Source organism: Chelmon rostratus, chromosome 7, assembly GCF_017976325.1.
Source record: "Chelmon rostratus isolate fCheRos1 chromosome 7, fCheRos1.pri, whole genome shotgun sequence".
Lineage (NCBI taxonomy): Eukaryota > Metazoa > Chordata > Actinopteri > Chaetodontiformes > Chaetodontidae > Chelmon > Chelmon rostratus.
Window position 1 is genome coordinate 19,538,568 of NC_055664.1, and position 13,801 is coordinate 19,552,368.

At 40.1% G+C, this 13,801-nt stretch overlaps 1 protein-coding gene across 1 annotated transcript in view; it reads right to left on the reverse strand.

The window, feature by feature from the left end:
- Window positions 1-6,761: 6,761 nt before the first annotated feature.
- LOC121608855 (CD166 antigen homolog A-like) overlaps window positions 6,762-13,801 on the reverse strand; it is a 34,900-nt gene continuing 27,860 nt past the window's right edge. The window contains exons 7-16 of the mRNA XM_041940252.1: window positions 13,648-13,772; window positions 13,369-13,501; window positions 12,898-13,010; window positions 12,677-12,803; window positions 12,018-12,139; window positions 9,333-9,465; window positions 8,532-8,561; window positions 7,950-8,061; window positions 7,048-7,183; window positions 6,762-6,956 (exon numbers count right to left, since the gene is read on the reverse strand). Of these exons, the coding sequence (XP_041796186.1) occupies window positions 7,081-7,183; window positions 7,950-8,061; window positions 8,532-8,561; window positions 9,333-9,465; window positions 12,018-12,139; window positions 12,677-12,803; window positions 12,898-13,010; window positions 13,369-13,501; window positions 13,648-13,772 (998 nt within the window). The 3' untranslated portion in view covers window positions 6,762-6,956; window positions 7,048-7,080. The remainder of the gene's footprint in view (window positions 6,957-7,047; window positions 7,184-7,949; window positions 8,062-8,531; window positions 8,562-9,332; window positions 9,466-12,017; window positions 12,140-12,676; window positions 12,804-12,897; window positions 13,011-13,368; window positions 13,502-13,647; window positions 13,773-13,801) is intronic.

Sequence of the window (13,801 nt, forward strand, 5' to 3'; positions counted from 1 at the left end):
TCTTTTTAAAGGTACAAAAGTACCAGCATCTAATTATACTTACCCAACTACCCGAACCAGGGTTTGTATTCCCATCCCGCTTTTATTGGTGCAGTTGGTGAGTGGCAGGGGAAGATGATGGTAGTGCGGCAATTGGCAGTTACATGTAGCATCTAGGCCTGTGGTAGGATTGTAGCAGCTAACAATAGCTAAAGCAGCGGTAGTATGATAGTATCTTAGCAGTTAGCATTGGCATCTAGCAGTTAACATTAACAGTATAGGTCAGGCATGTCCAAACTATTCCATAAAGGGCCGTGTGGCTGAAGGTTTTCGTTCCAACCAAGGAGGAGCGCACCAGGCTGGACTCATTTAATCAGCTGATCTCACTTTTCAGCTGATAACTAAGGGATCCCTTGATGTTGATTGGTTGGCCTGGTGTGCTCCTCCTTGGTTGGAACGAAAACCTGCAGCCACACGGCCCTTTATGGAATAGTTTGGACATGGCTGGTATAGGTGAATCTAGCTGTATTGTCTTCTTCTGTTCCTCTTAGCAGGTAGCGGTTAGCATTTAGCATTAGCATTAGCTAAATGGTAGCATCGGAACTGTATTGTCTTTTTCTGTTTTTCTTAGCAGTTAGCATTAGCATTAGCAATAGCTAAATGGTAGCATCGGTACTGGCCACTACCTGGAGCATCTCCTAAACAGGCCTGGGTCAGTTGAACGTGGCAGTGCTGTTTGGATTGTGTAGGAGCAGTGTGAACTGGCTCTAGGGGGGGTGACTCTGGGATGCCGGAGTTCACCGCCTAGCCTCCTGGAGGTGTAGTGGGACTAAGTAGGCGAAACACTGTTGAAGGGAGGTTTCCACCTGATGACCCCCAGAGACGTGTTAGGAATCACTGCTCTTTGGCATGTATAGAGGCAGATTAGGGCTCCGAGGTTCTTCACTGAGAATGAATCCTCTTTTTGAGCACAAGTATCTTGTGTTTAAATTAACAAAAAAACACAGAAAGTAAAAATACTCATTATGCAGAATGACTGACTTCAGAAATGGGAGTATTGATGCATTGTGTGCGACACTATAATGTTGCAGCTTGTAAAGGTGGAGCTAATTTTGATTTCTTTCTATACTGCTGGGCAGTTGCAAAATTTTCCCTGGGGATCAATAATATCTTATCCATACCATACCATTGTTGGTTATTTGCATTATTAATCTCATTTTGCAATGTAGTCACTAAAGTTATTAAGTAACTGTAGTGGAGTAAAAAGTACAATATGTCCCCCTGAAATGTTGTGTATACAAAGTATAATAGGAAATGGAAATACTTGAGTAAATTAAAAGTACCTCAAAAATTGTAGTTAAGTACGTTGCTTCAGTAAATGTACTGAATGTTACTTTCCACCGCTGGGTGCTAGTTATGCCATGAGACAGACAGAGACTGAGATGGATAAAGGTGTACTGCAGTATGTATGTACAGCTACACTGTAACGTCACACAAAACAAACATTAAGGCTCAGCAGTCCTGTTCTAAAGCTGTACTTTAAAGCAGAATATGTCAAAACCACAAGCATTGTCGAGGACTTTTCATAGTTTGTGGACACGTTTGTAAAAACTATGTTGATTTTAAGACATGTTTCATTTAGAAAACCATATGTTTAAGCAGTTAACATTACACAGCTCATTAGCCTCTGTAAAAACCTATGCCTGAATATTTATGAAATGTTTTATAAGACATGTTTAGGGGGGAGGCAGAGGATCATAATTTACCTGCACTGGAGAAATATCACCCTGCTTATGGTCTATTAAAATTGGGCTAAACCAGAGTTGAAAAGTTAGTTTTTTAGATGTCTATCTTACATGTAATAAGCATTGTTTCAAAGGCCCAGACTAGATTTCAACATATGGAGGGCTCTGTGTTCTTCCACAGATTTACGTGTAAGGTGCCTCTGCAATGATGGTGTTTACTTTTGAATAGGAGTCATCAAGTTAATCATAGTTGCTTCTGAGCCAAGACATTAGCTGAAAGGAATACTTCATCCCGGAATGATGATTTCTTTATGAATTCTTCAACTTTTTAAGCAGGATTATTCAACAGCAAAGTTTATATTCCCATTTTCTAAAAAGAAACATCCTTCAAGAAGTACCTGACATTTAACGAACAATACCAGGAGCTCATCACATTACAAGCAAATTGCCAGCTGTTTGAGCTCTGGGTTATCTGATGCAGACTGTCTTTGAGTGAGTGCTATCAGTGAATGATTGACCACATTGCTACTTGTAGCCCACGACAGCAGTTTGCAACACATGCAAACCCCCGGCAGTCACCCTAACTCATAGGAAAATGATGTTTTGCGAGGTGAAAAGCAGCCTAAGCATATACAGTGTCCACGTATCTGGGTGATGTTTCGTTCCTTTCCTGGGAAACACAGGCACATAGGTGATGGAGGGTTATGACGTTTCCACACATCTGTGTAAAACAGGGTGGTTAAAGTGTCGGAGAATCAGCACATGATGGAGGTGATTTTGTAAATAAAATTAATGTAAAAGAACAATAAAATGGATAACTGATTAATGCAGAATACACATGGTAGCATGCATAGCACAGGGTTTTAATAGTATCTTTTTTATTGTCTGTTTCTTCCACTTGTTCTGTTTTCTACCTCTTCTTTTTAGTCTGCTGTTGTGACAAGTGCAGGATCAGTAAAGTCTTATCTTGTCTTGTCTTAAAGTAAAACTGGTGTATAGACCTGAGATTCTAACCACTAGATTTTGTTTGTACCTTACATGTGAGAAAGGCTCGGGATGCTGAGTTCATGAAAATGATTGAGTCAGTCGCTTGTGTCAAGTGCATAAGCACCATACTGTACTAGTCTGGCTGGTGGTGCCTGTTGGGCTTCACTAATTAGTCTAATTGTGTCTCCTCTGACAGACAGCACTGCTCTGAAGATAAACCAGCTTGGCCACATTAGAGATTTCATTGAAGCCTTCATTTAGTCCTTCCTCCTTTAGGAGCTTGGTTTAGTGAACTCACAGCTATACATTTAAGACAGCTCTTCAAATTTTCCAATAAAGATGATTTTTGGTTCATTCGGTTTTAAATAACATTTTAGTCAGGAACCAAAATGTTGAAAATCTTAAGTCAGATAATGAAATTATTATCGTCACAGCCGTGGAAAACAGCTGACAGTGTTTAGAAAAATACTTTAACCACTAATTTGATAAATTGCTTCAGTTCACCGTGTTACAAATCCCTCCAGCTCCGCCTCAAGTCTTTGTTGCATAGATTTGGCTTTTGTCGCCTTTCTGTTTTCTTTGTCTGTCAGAGGACATACAGTTCCTGCTGAAGACTACAGAGGTCACAGGTGTAATTAGTGTTATGTTTCTATGTGTATGTTTAATTGTGATGAACTGTTGTAATTGGGGAGGAATTATCACAAAATATAGAGAAAAAAATGTACGCTTTCCTTTCTGTCTCGTTTACAGGATCGAGGCAGGAGAGAAGGATGTCACACCAAACCCTCTCAGCTGTTTGTATAAGAATCCAGATGGTATGCAGGACATGAGCAACGACATCCCTTTAATGCATTTATTGGATCTTTTTATGTTCTCTGTGCAAACGTGTTAATGTTCCAGTCGTTTCTCATCCTGTGAATCACCTTACTGTAGGAATGTGTCATGTACAACTCCCTCATTCGTTTTGCACACCAGCAACTTACAGTGCTGCCAAGCAAAGACGCTAATGTTGTTCAATCTAAATGAAGTGCTGATCTTCAAACAGATTTACCCTCAGAGTTTTCCTCGATTCCAGAACTGCCTGTTAGAGTGTGTTGTTTGACCACAGGATGGCAGCAGAAGCTCATTTTGGGTGCTGCTATGTAGACCATCTGGTGATGACGTCCATGGTGATTCTTAGTGTACACTTCATTTGGAGGTTGGGTATCGTGACACAGCAACTTACCGGCTGAGTCGAAGCTAGTTGAAGGTACTGACTAATGCAATGACAGTGTGGTTTTCACTGCACAGGGTCACAGGAGTGAACCTGCTCGCCGACCTTATATTTCATGTGATCGTTGGAAAGATAATGTGTTTTACATTGTGTGGAGAAGTACATTTATATCTCCAGTTGTTAGCGTTCAGGCCTTAATGGCACTGGCCATGTCCTTGTAGGCCTTTGTGTCTTGAAATGAAGAATCAATCACATCGAACAATCCTGCCTTTTCTGTTAACAAATGTACTCTCAGGCCTTTTCCACCTCTATTCACTGAATTTAATGGGGTGTCCATGATGTTGTCCACTATAAAAAAAATGTTACAGCCCCTGCAAAGACCTGTACCAGTACTGAGTCAAAAAAAATACCAAAGATATTGTTTTGTCACTGTATACTCTATGTTAACAGCAGTGGTGGAAGAAGTATTCAGATCATTTACTTGTGTAACAGAAGTAATACGAATGCAATGCATCTGATTTACAGTAAGTACAAGTACGATAAAAACAGCCTCAAAATAAAAAAGTACCAAAAGTAAAAGTACTCATTGTGCAGGAAGGATAACGCTTCTGTAAAAGTTGAGCTAAGTTGAACTACTTTATATTCTGTTTGCTCTATAAAACATGTTATTTTAATGTTAAAATGTTTTGCATGTGAAATCTTGACCAGAGCATCTATGTGAGCGACCAGTTCAGCACTTCCCCTGACAGGTGACGTCAGGCCAGTTTTATAAACTGTTTCGCGTTAACTTAATATTTCCCATTAGAGGATGACATCATGCTGGAATTGAACCGCCGATGGTTGCAACCATTCAGCTACCAAGACAGTCCCTTATGTGACTCTTTGAAATTCTTAATCCTGTTTAGCTTTGTGCACAGATATGAGTATTCTGACATAACTCTTCATAGCATTATATGTTGCTGTCTTATTGAAACATAAGTGGCAAATATTTAATAAAATTTAAGAGGTTTCTACCACAGAGGAATCAAAAATGTAGGAAATCCCATTCTACACTTTGACTTTTCAAGTTTGATTCTAATAAACCTTCTCATACATATCACATTAGTTATTTTATTATGGAAATAACATCTGTTCCCTATTTGCAACCCTTTTTCTGCTCTGTTATGATCTCTTCTCTACAATATTCATTACTGTACAAGCACGGTCATTCTTTGCCACCATGCAGTCGTTCTCTGCATGTATACAAGTGAAAAACGTCTCTGAACAGTGCTCTTTATTTCAAAAGATGATCAGATGGAAAACATGAAAACTCTGACAACATAATTAATATTCAGTGGACATAACTTTTCCAAATGTACACTTTATTTTAAACAAAAGTACAAAAACAAACATCGGATATTTACAATACTTGCATGGCAATGTTCACTTTCTTTGGTCATTCTTCCAATTTGATGGTTTTAAACAAGGTAGGCAACAAACAGCAGCTTGGAGGTCTGAGATTATCACATGCTGAATCTACAGTATATTCAACCAGACGCTGAGCAACCTACTGATGACTCAGAACTTAATTACATTTTGTGAAGTCTGCAAGCAATTTATCAATGATTTAAATCCAACTCATGACTTATGTGACGATTATTGAATTTGCCTACCAGGTCGTTTCGTCTTGTACAATATAAATAGCAAAAAAGAAAATTAAATCCACACATTTCACAATTACATCCTGGTCTTGATACATTTTCAAATTTAGCAAATGCTCTTGAAGGACCAAATCGGTGACATGTACAGCTGCGTGTTTTCATCGTATTCTACACAAATCTGACATGAAAACATGAACCCTAGTGCACATCACGAACTGAAGCATTACAGGTAGATTTTCAAAAGAAGGCGTTCATATCATAACGGCTACAAGCACCGAGTCCTTCCTGTGTGCTCCAGTACAAAATTATGCCATAGCTACACAATAAACAATGATACCTCAACACTGATGGAGCACAAATTAAGAACTCTCTTATGGTCTTGACAGATTAAGTGAAAAAACTCATTTCACTACTACAGACTCAAGGACTTTTTTCTTGGGAAAAGCATAAAAACAAATGAAAGGTTTTGTGTAATGCAGTCTGTGCAGCCGATCTAAAGCCAGTAAAAGGATTTGAGTTATGCTATACATTCTCTCAATAATCTACCTGCTTGTGTTGTACGGTGGTTATGCAGAATGGGAAAAAAAAGAGGCAAAATGAGGCAAAATGAACTGAGTTTCTGTTTTTTTTCTTTCCTGGTAACTTTGCAAAGAGGTACATACACTCAAAGAACAAAACAAAATCATGTAACACCAAAGAACTCTGTGGCACATCACCTACTTCCTGCAACGCAACGTGGAAATCATATTACCATCTCTAACTAACGCAGAGTATAACAACATACCCATAGCCCTTTCAGAAGTTCATTTCAATTTCAACATCTTTCTTACGCCTGAATGAACAAACTGAAACAAAAGCACAAATAAACAGATTCAACGCACTGATGTTGAAGGCAGAGGTTGTTTTGACCGCGATGACTTGAGACTATGAAGCGTTGAGGTCCCTCGGTCACGCCCCCGAGGGCTCGAATGTCAAAACACAGACTAATGCAGGCCTACACATCCTTACAGCAAAGGCAACTGGTCTAGTAGTAATTTTACTTGCATCAACTAACAAAACCAAAAAGATCCACATTTTCTCAGTTTCCCAAATTCCATTCTAACAAACATGAATCCTAATAGTCGACAAGTTTACACATGTATCAGTAGTGCAGACAAGTTATGTATGTCACATACAGTATCCATTCATTTTTTTTTCTTTTTCTTTTTTAGGAATGGAGGGGTGAAGGTTTGTGGGGCTCGAGGGGGGTGTTTGGATATGCTTTTTAGTAAAATTCTCCCTGAAACCAAATCCAAACCGTCTTCATCCCAATGTACACTTGATCTTTTTTTTTTTTTTTTTCCCCGAAGACAGAGGTGAAGAAGAGAAATGTGCAAAAGTTCCGTGTTCTCACTGGAAAGGAAAGATTGAATGAAAACCATGTTATTTAAAAGACAGTGACTTGGTTCATCTTTATTTAACATGAGGCGATTAGTTTTAATACCTTTCACATTCCCAAAGGATGGTTGCGGTTTCTTTACACCTCAGCTTTTTGGCTGTTCTCCTCCACTTTCTCCTCCAGTTTTTTCTCCTCCTCAGAAGACCCGTTCTCCTTTTCACCAGTCTTCCAGCTTCCTTGCCTGTTTAGAATAAAACATTGTTACCTAACATGCTTCATATTATAGTTCATATTTGCATAGAAAAAACTCTCCATGATATGATGGCACATGTGCACAATAACATCTACTAGCTGCATATATCCCTGTGCTGCCACTCTGTACATCTGTTGGCCAGCTGTGCGTTCATGATCAATCAAGAGCAAATCCTCTTAATTTGGCAAATGCAAGGTTGATTACCAAGCCAAAAAAGGCCCCCGCCCCTTAAAAGCTCCACATTCACTGAGGAGAATTGATCTTTTGTCAATTTGGTTAAAGTAAGAGCCAAAAGGTTGATCAGAAGATCAATACCACTCTGATATCTCAAATACGAAGCTGAAACCAGCTGTCGATTAGCTTAGCTTAGCATGAAAACTGAAGGGGCACACAGCTAGTCTGGCTACTATGTCTTGGCCAGGATCAGGGACTTCCTGGAACATAAACCCTTAGTAGTAGTTCATATTGCTAAAGTAGGTTGTGTTTAATCAAAACACTGTAAAGTAATTTACACGCAGAAAATCTACAGCCATGCTACTATTGTTGAAGCAGAGGAGTGTTCTTCACTGGATGGATAATGAAGCTGACATAAACAAATAAAGAAGTATTGACAAAGAAAACGACCATGTCAGCTCATTGGGCCACACGGCACGGCCCCCGGGGCAAATTCAATGTGTGAATTAATGAATTTTGTTAAGATTAAAATCATTATAATATGACAATATTTGCAGAAAGGTTCATGTTGACGTCTTACTTGGATCTCTTCATGTACACCCAGTATGCCAGGCCTACGACCACGGTGGCGACGAGGAGACCGACTACAACCCCGACCACCATCTTGGTTTGGTCGCTATCGTCTAATTGGTCTGTAACAAAGATGAGACAGAGACATCAGCGGCCTGGGAGACACGTTTCATAATGAAGCTCCAGCCTGAACGCATATGAATAAAGGGAGGGGAAAAAAAGTCATTATGTGCAATAAATGCATTGATGAGTGGACACATCCGCACTGTACATGGTTATGACTCACTGAATTAAATGTTAATGAGCGATTTTAAGTTTATGACTCATTTCATCAGCCAATGGGATTATGGACAATGTCGACATTTTGTCAGGATGCTGGTGGCTCCATTCCTCTTATTCCTTCATATCTGTATTTCATTATTGGAAACACACCGTCCAGAGATTGATTTTCCAGTTGCAGAGCCCAAGGTGACGATAAAGGTAAATATTTAATTGAGAGCCTTCTCTCAGGAACCAACATTTGACTCCCCCATAGTCTTTACTCACCCCCCTCCCACTGTTTCTTACAAGCAAGAAGACTGCTACAACTTACCTTGTTTATCCACTCTCACATCCTCAAATACTGAAATCAGATATAAAATAAAATTAACGTCCAACCAAAAGGAAGAAAAAAAAACAAGTTTGATGTCCAGAAACTACTACTCTACTTCTATTCTACTTTTGCATGCATGTAGTTCAAAGAGGGAACAGATTAAATCCAGCATCCCAACATACACACACTGAGCGAGGGGGGAAACAGAGGTGAAATGCTGTCTCAAACACGCAGGAATGAGTAAGCAAGAGAGAGCAAAGAAAGAAGTTAATACTGCACGCTTCTGGACAACAGTGTGCGCAAAGTGCTAAGTGCATGCATCAGGTACATTTTGACAGTGATGTGGTGATAGGAAAAGGTTAGATCATTAAAATGCAAATAACCAACAATATAATAAAAAATATTATAAAATATATATAAAGTAAAATATATATAAGCATTTATTTTTGCTTCTAAGTTATAAATAATGTATTCCTCATGTTTTCTTCTCATTTTTTACAGCTTAACCTAACAATGATTGGTTGAATATACAAATTACACACTTACAGTATGTGTAATGTTTCTTTCAACAGATAAAACAACAAAAACCCTACATTAGGTGCTTTTACCTGCAGGTACATCCCTCCTAAACAATTTCAGCTTCATTTCAGCATATCAACATTATGGAAAGTCAACATGCAGACAGGAAGAGTTAGTGAGCGGAGTAGGAAAACATCCACAAAGGCAGATTACTGAGTTAGGCTTTGGGAAAAAGAGGAAGCGGAGTGAGACGGGAGGGCTATGCTACCACTTTGTACTTACAGGATGATACGTTTATAGCTCGGGTGTCCGCGCCAAACTCATTGGACACCGTGCAAGAGACAGTCAGGTTTGCAGTGGGCACAACTGTGATCTTGTGTGTTATCTTTCCGTTGACGAAGGGACTCTCATCAAGCTGAACAATGAGAGAAAAACACACACACAAATGTTAGTATTTGCATATCTGACTTTACCCTGCTGGTTTTACAAACCTGCAATGACGTTTAAGAAGTGCATGTTTTGTACCACTAGGGGGGGATGTTGAATCGATATGTGACTCAGCCTTTCCATGACAAAGACAGTGTGTGTGCCTGTGGGATATAGACACTTGAGTCTCAGAGGAGAACCTCAGACACAAAGACAAACTGCCAACACCCTTTTCACATCCTCTACATATACAAGGGGATGTGGCAATTTTGTAAATACCCATTACTGAGCCTGTATTCAAGCCTGACATTATTCTCTCTGAATAGGCTTTAAAGGATGAGATGAGGAGGAGAAAAAAAAAAAAACTTTGACTGAAATGTAGAAAAACGCATGTTATCTCAAAAATGCATTGTCCTTTGGTGAAAGAGTTCTGTGCACCTTTGCAGCTGATTAATTATTGCACACAGGCTCATTTTTTGGGGTTATTTTTGAGGTTAGAAACTGAGTGATAGGTTCATATGTAATTCAAACTGCTTCATGGAGTGGCTCTGCTATCAGTGTGCACACAGGTACACCACAGAAACAAAGGGGGGAAAAAGGTCCATTCAAAAAAGCTTACAGTCTTCATGGTGGCTGGGTGCAAAATACTGTGAGCCTCCGAGAAAATGAAGAAATTTACTCAAATGCCTAGAAATGTTTGGACTAGATAAGTTCAAAAATGTGACAGCTGTGGAAAATTCTAACAGTGCAAACTGCTATGCACATAACAGGGACTGTTCGCCCGCTCTGCTGTACAGGGTGAGTGGCAAAAGCAAAGCATGAACTGTCTGAGGACCAAGACTCAGACGAACCTTGGATTGTTTTGCTTCCCTCTCAGAGTCCAAGGGGAGGAGGTTTAAACAGGCTGCCTCTGTTTAGTCGCACCTTTACATCTCTGTTATTCAGAGGATTGTTTGGAGGAAGACAGTGCCATTATATTAAAACAACCATATGAGCATCTCAGTGGTTTGTTTACGAGCATTTTCAGAGATTGTTTCCTGAACCTAAACAGCACCAAACAGAATCACACAGTGTATCCTGCTGCCGTTCCAAATGAAGCCAGAATTGGTCTTCTGTCTACCTGCTGCAGATAGAAATCACCCACAATATGTCTGTGTTACCTTGTTGACGACACATAGGCGCCGTTGCCTGAAGATGTCGCTGCAGTTGTTACTACAGGACAAACCTGCTGCTATCTCACAAAGCAAGACAACTCGTATTGATTTATTGGCAAAAAATGAGGGCTTTAAAGGGAGGGAAGGACAGAAACATTCAAAACGTTCTGAACGATGTGCCTCTTTCACAACTAAGTGTGTTTCTAGGTGTCTGGAGGAGGACCTGAAGAATAACCAAGATGTGTGGTTACTTGTTAAAGCTGATATTCATCTTGTTGGATGGCAACTGTCAAACATGACACTGATGATAATTTCTGTGGCAGCAGTGTCGGCCTTCCACGACCGACACAACTTTCTACAGCAACTGTTTTCCCCAGCATTTTCACAATCGAATGCATGGACTTTATTACAATTGGAAAGTATATTTGAATGTATAATTTTCATTGACAGCCCAACCAAGAATTCACAGTTAAATGATGCAGCGTGTAATCAATCTTCACTGTCAGTACATTGTTCGACTTCTTCAATGTTAACAACCAGAGTTTGTTTGGCTGCTCTATAAATACAAACACCAGTTGCTCTTCTTTAATATTTCTGACAAAGCGGCTGCTCGAGAAGTGTTTGCTGCCGTATTAAACCACACTTACTGTTACCACAGTAACCACACGTGTCACCTAATCCACTAGGACTGAAATGTTAAGGACTCTAACTTCATACTGTGCCTGTATACAATGCCCCATCCTCAAAAATGGGGAATAGTGGTATGAACTATTTACAGTGTCAGTACATCCAACATGCATCTGCATTTACTCACAGCTCCCCAGCACATCTTCTCCCAAAGCGGGTCAAAATCACATGTACCTACTTTAACTTTAACCGCAGTCTCACAGGACCCCGTGAGGCCTAAATGATGTGTGTTACTACCAACCATCCAGCCAAATTTCAACTATCACTACCAAACATCTTATATAACAAAACAGATTATTGCTTAATTTTTGCAGCAGTTTTAAATTCACACAACTGAGCTTGCATCCTTTTCCTAAATATAGGTAAATCTAAATACAACACAAAGTCAAATGCAGAGGTTTTGCATTTAATTCCTGTGACTATAATTTGTAAAAAATCCTACAGTTACATTACTGTTAACACAGCATCTTTCATTTGTGGGTTTCTTCAAGCCCAGAGGAATGTAAATAACTTTCTGTGTGCTGGCACAGAAGGAGCTGAGTGTACATGAAAAAATAAAATCTTCAATCTCGCTGAATAAATGTATGTGCAGTTATAAATAACTTGGTAGATATGACCTTCAGAAATTGTAACAATTACTGGTGGAAGAATGTCATGTAATTATGATGAGGGCTAATGCCGAGAGTGTGAGCGTGCATACCGAGGTGCCATTGATGCTCCAGGAAACAGCTGGCTTTGGAGAACCCTCGGCCTCGCAAATCAAGACTTTGTGTGTGCCGTCTTCACCGCGCTGTTTGGACAGCTGTCTGATAACGGGAGCACCTGCAACGGGACGCAACTCTTCAGATACATCTGAATGAGAAAATGATTTTTGTCATGGCTGCATTCGACACATGAACACACCCAAAAGTTACGGCGCAAAGTCTCGACTTAAAGGAGCGGTTTGACATTTTGGGAAATACCCTTACTCACGTTCTTGCTGGGACAAGAGAAGATACGCACAACACTCATGTCTGTCTGGGAAAAATAGAGCTACAACCAGCAGCTAGCTAGCTTATCTTAGCATAAAGACAGGAAACAGCTTGTCTAAAGGTAACAAACTCTGCACCAGCACCTCTACAGGATGCTTATTTAACAGGTTTAATCCCTTTTACATTTCATTTATTTAACTAATGAAACAAACAAGATACAACAAATGAATATGTGAACTTTAAGCTAGCTGTTTCTGCCCATTTCCAGGCTTTAAGCTAAGCTAACTCGCTGCAGCTTGGACCTGAGAGTGGTATTGATCTTCTCATCTACCTCTGAGCAATTAAATGAGTTATTGTATTTCCCAACATCTTCTTTTTAAGCCCTTACCTTCGACAACCAGCTCAAAAGAAGCTTTTCGGCTGAGGAGTCCCATCGTCACGTCGCACTCGTAGCGGCCTGAGTCTGAGTAAGTCACCTTGGGAAACTTGGGCTCTTTGTCCAGTTTAACATTATCCTGAATTAAACGAAAACAAAATTAGCACTGTGAATACCAAGCACACACTTGCCTTCATTGATTTCTGCTTTGTTGTATAAAAGACTGCTTTTACCTTTGTCCATGAGACCTTTGTTTCTCCAGAAGCATCAGCCCGGAGAGTTACCTCCAAAGTCTCACCGGCACTCTTGACTATATTTCCAGAGGGGCTTAAATTGATGTCTAGGTCTGAAAAGAGAGGCGAGGATGGTGAAAGATGGTTCAGGGGCCTGACAAGGGTCGAAACATTCCTGTTGTTAACCATACAACCCTGCACTCGGCCCACAGCCCTGCAGAGGCAGCTTATTAGAGGCAGTACGGTTGACACAACACTTTTCTCCACAAAGCACGCCAAGACAGGTGGGCTGGCAAAGAGAGACATTAGGACTTTCTTTTCTCTAGAAAACACTTTTCACTTTCATGGTAACAAATAGGATTACAGGCACAAAAAAAAAAAAAAAGAAATCACAATGACAGCGACACGGTGTGTGGCAAAATTGCAGTAATCTCTATTTTTCAAGAAACACAACATGTTTTGGTCTCTTACATTTCACTGTAACGTCCTTGGACGCTTCCATTGTTGGGTCGTCAATGAGAGAGCATTTGTATTCCCCAGTGGTGTCACGTGAGACGTTTGTGATGGTGTAAGTGTCTGCGTTTTCAACTTTCACCAGCTCGCCCTTCAAAGACATACAACCAGACAATGGCAGGTGATTGGTTTACGGTTCCTTACGGAAGAAAAACATGTTTTTACAAGGAAAGGAGCAATAAGCATGAATGGAAGACATTTTTGAGCGTTCGATGAGATACGGATGAGTATGTGTACCTTAAGGTGAAAGTTAAAGCTGGTGGGAGCTGGGTTACCGTCGGCCACACACTTCAGAGTCACATTGTCTCCTTCTACTAGAGGGTCCTGAGCAATGACCTGAAGGACGATGTTCTCTGTGGAGTCTGTGCAGAAAATAGGAGGCGGAAAGTCA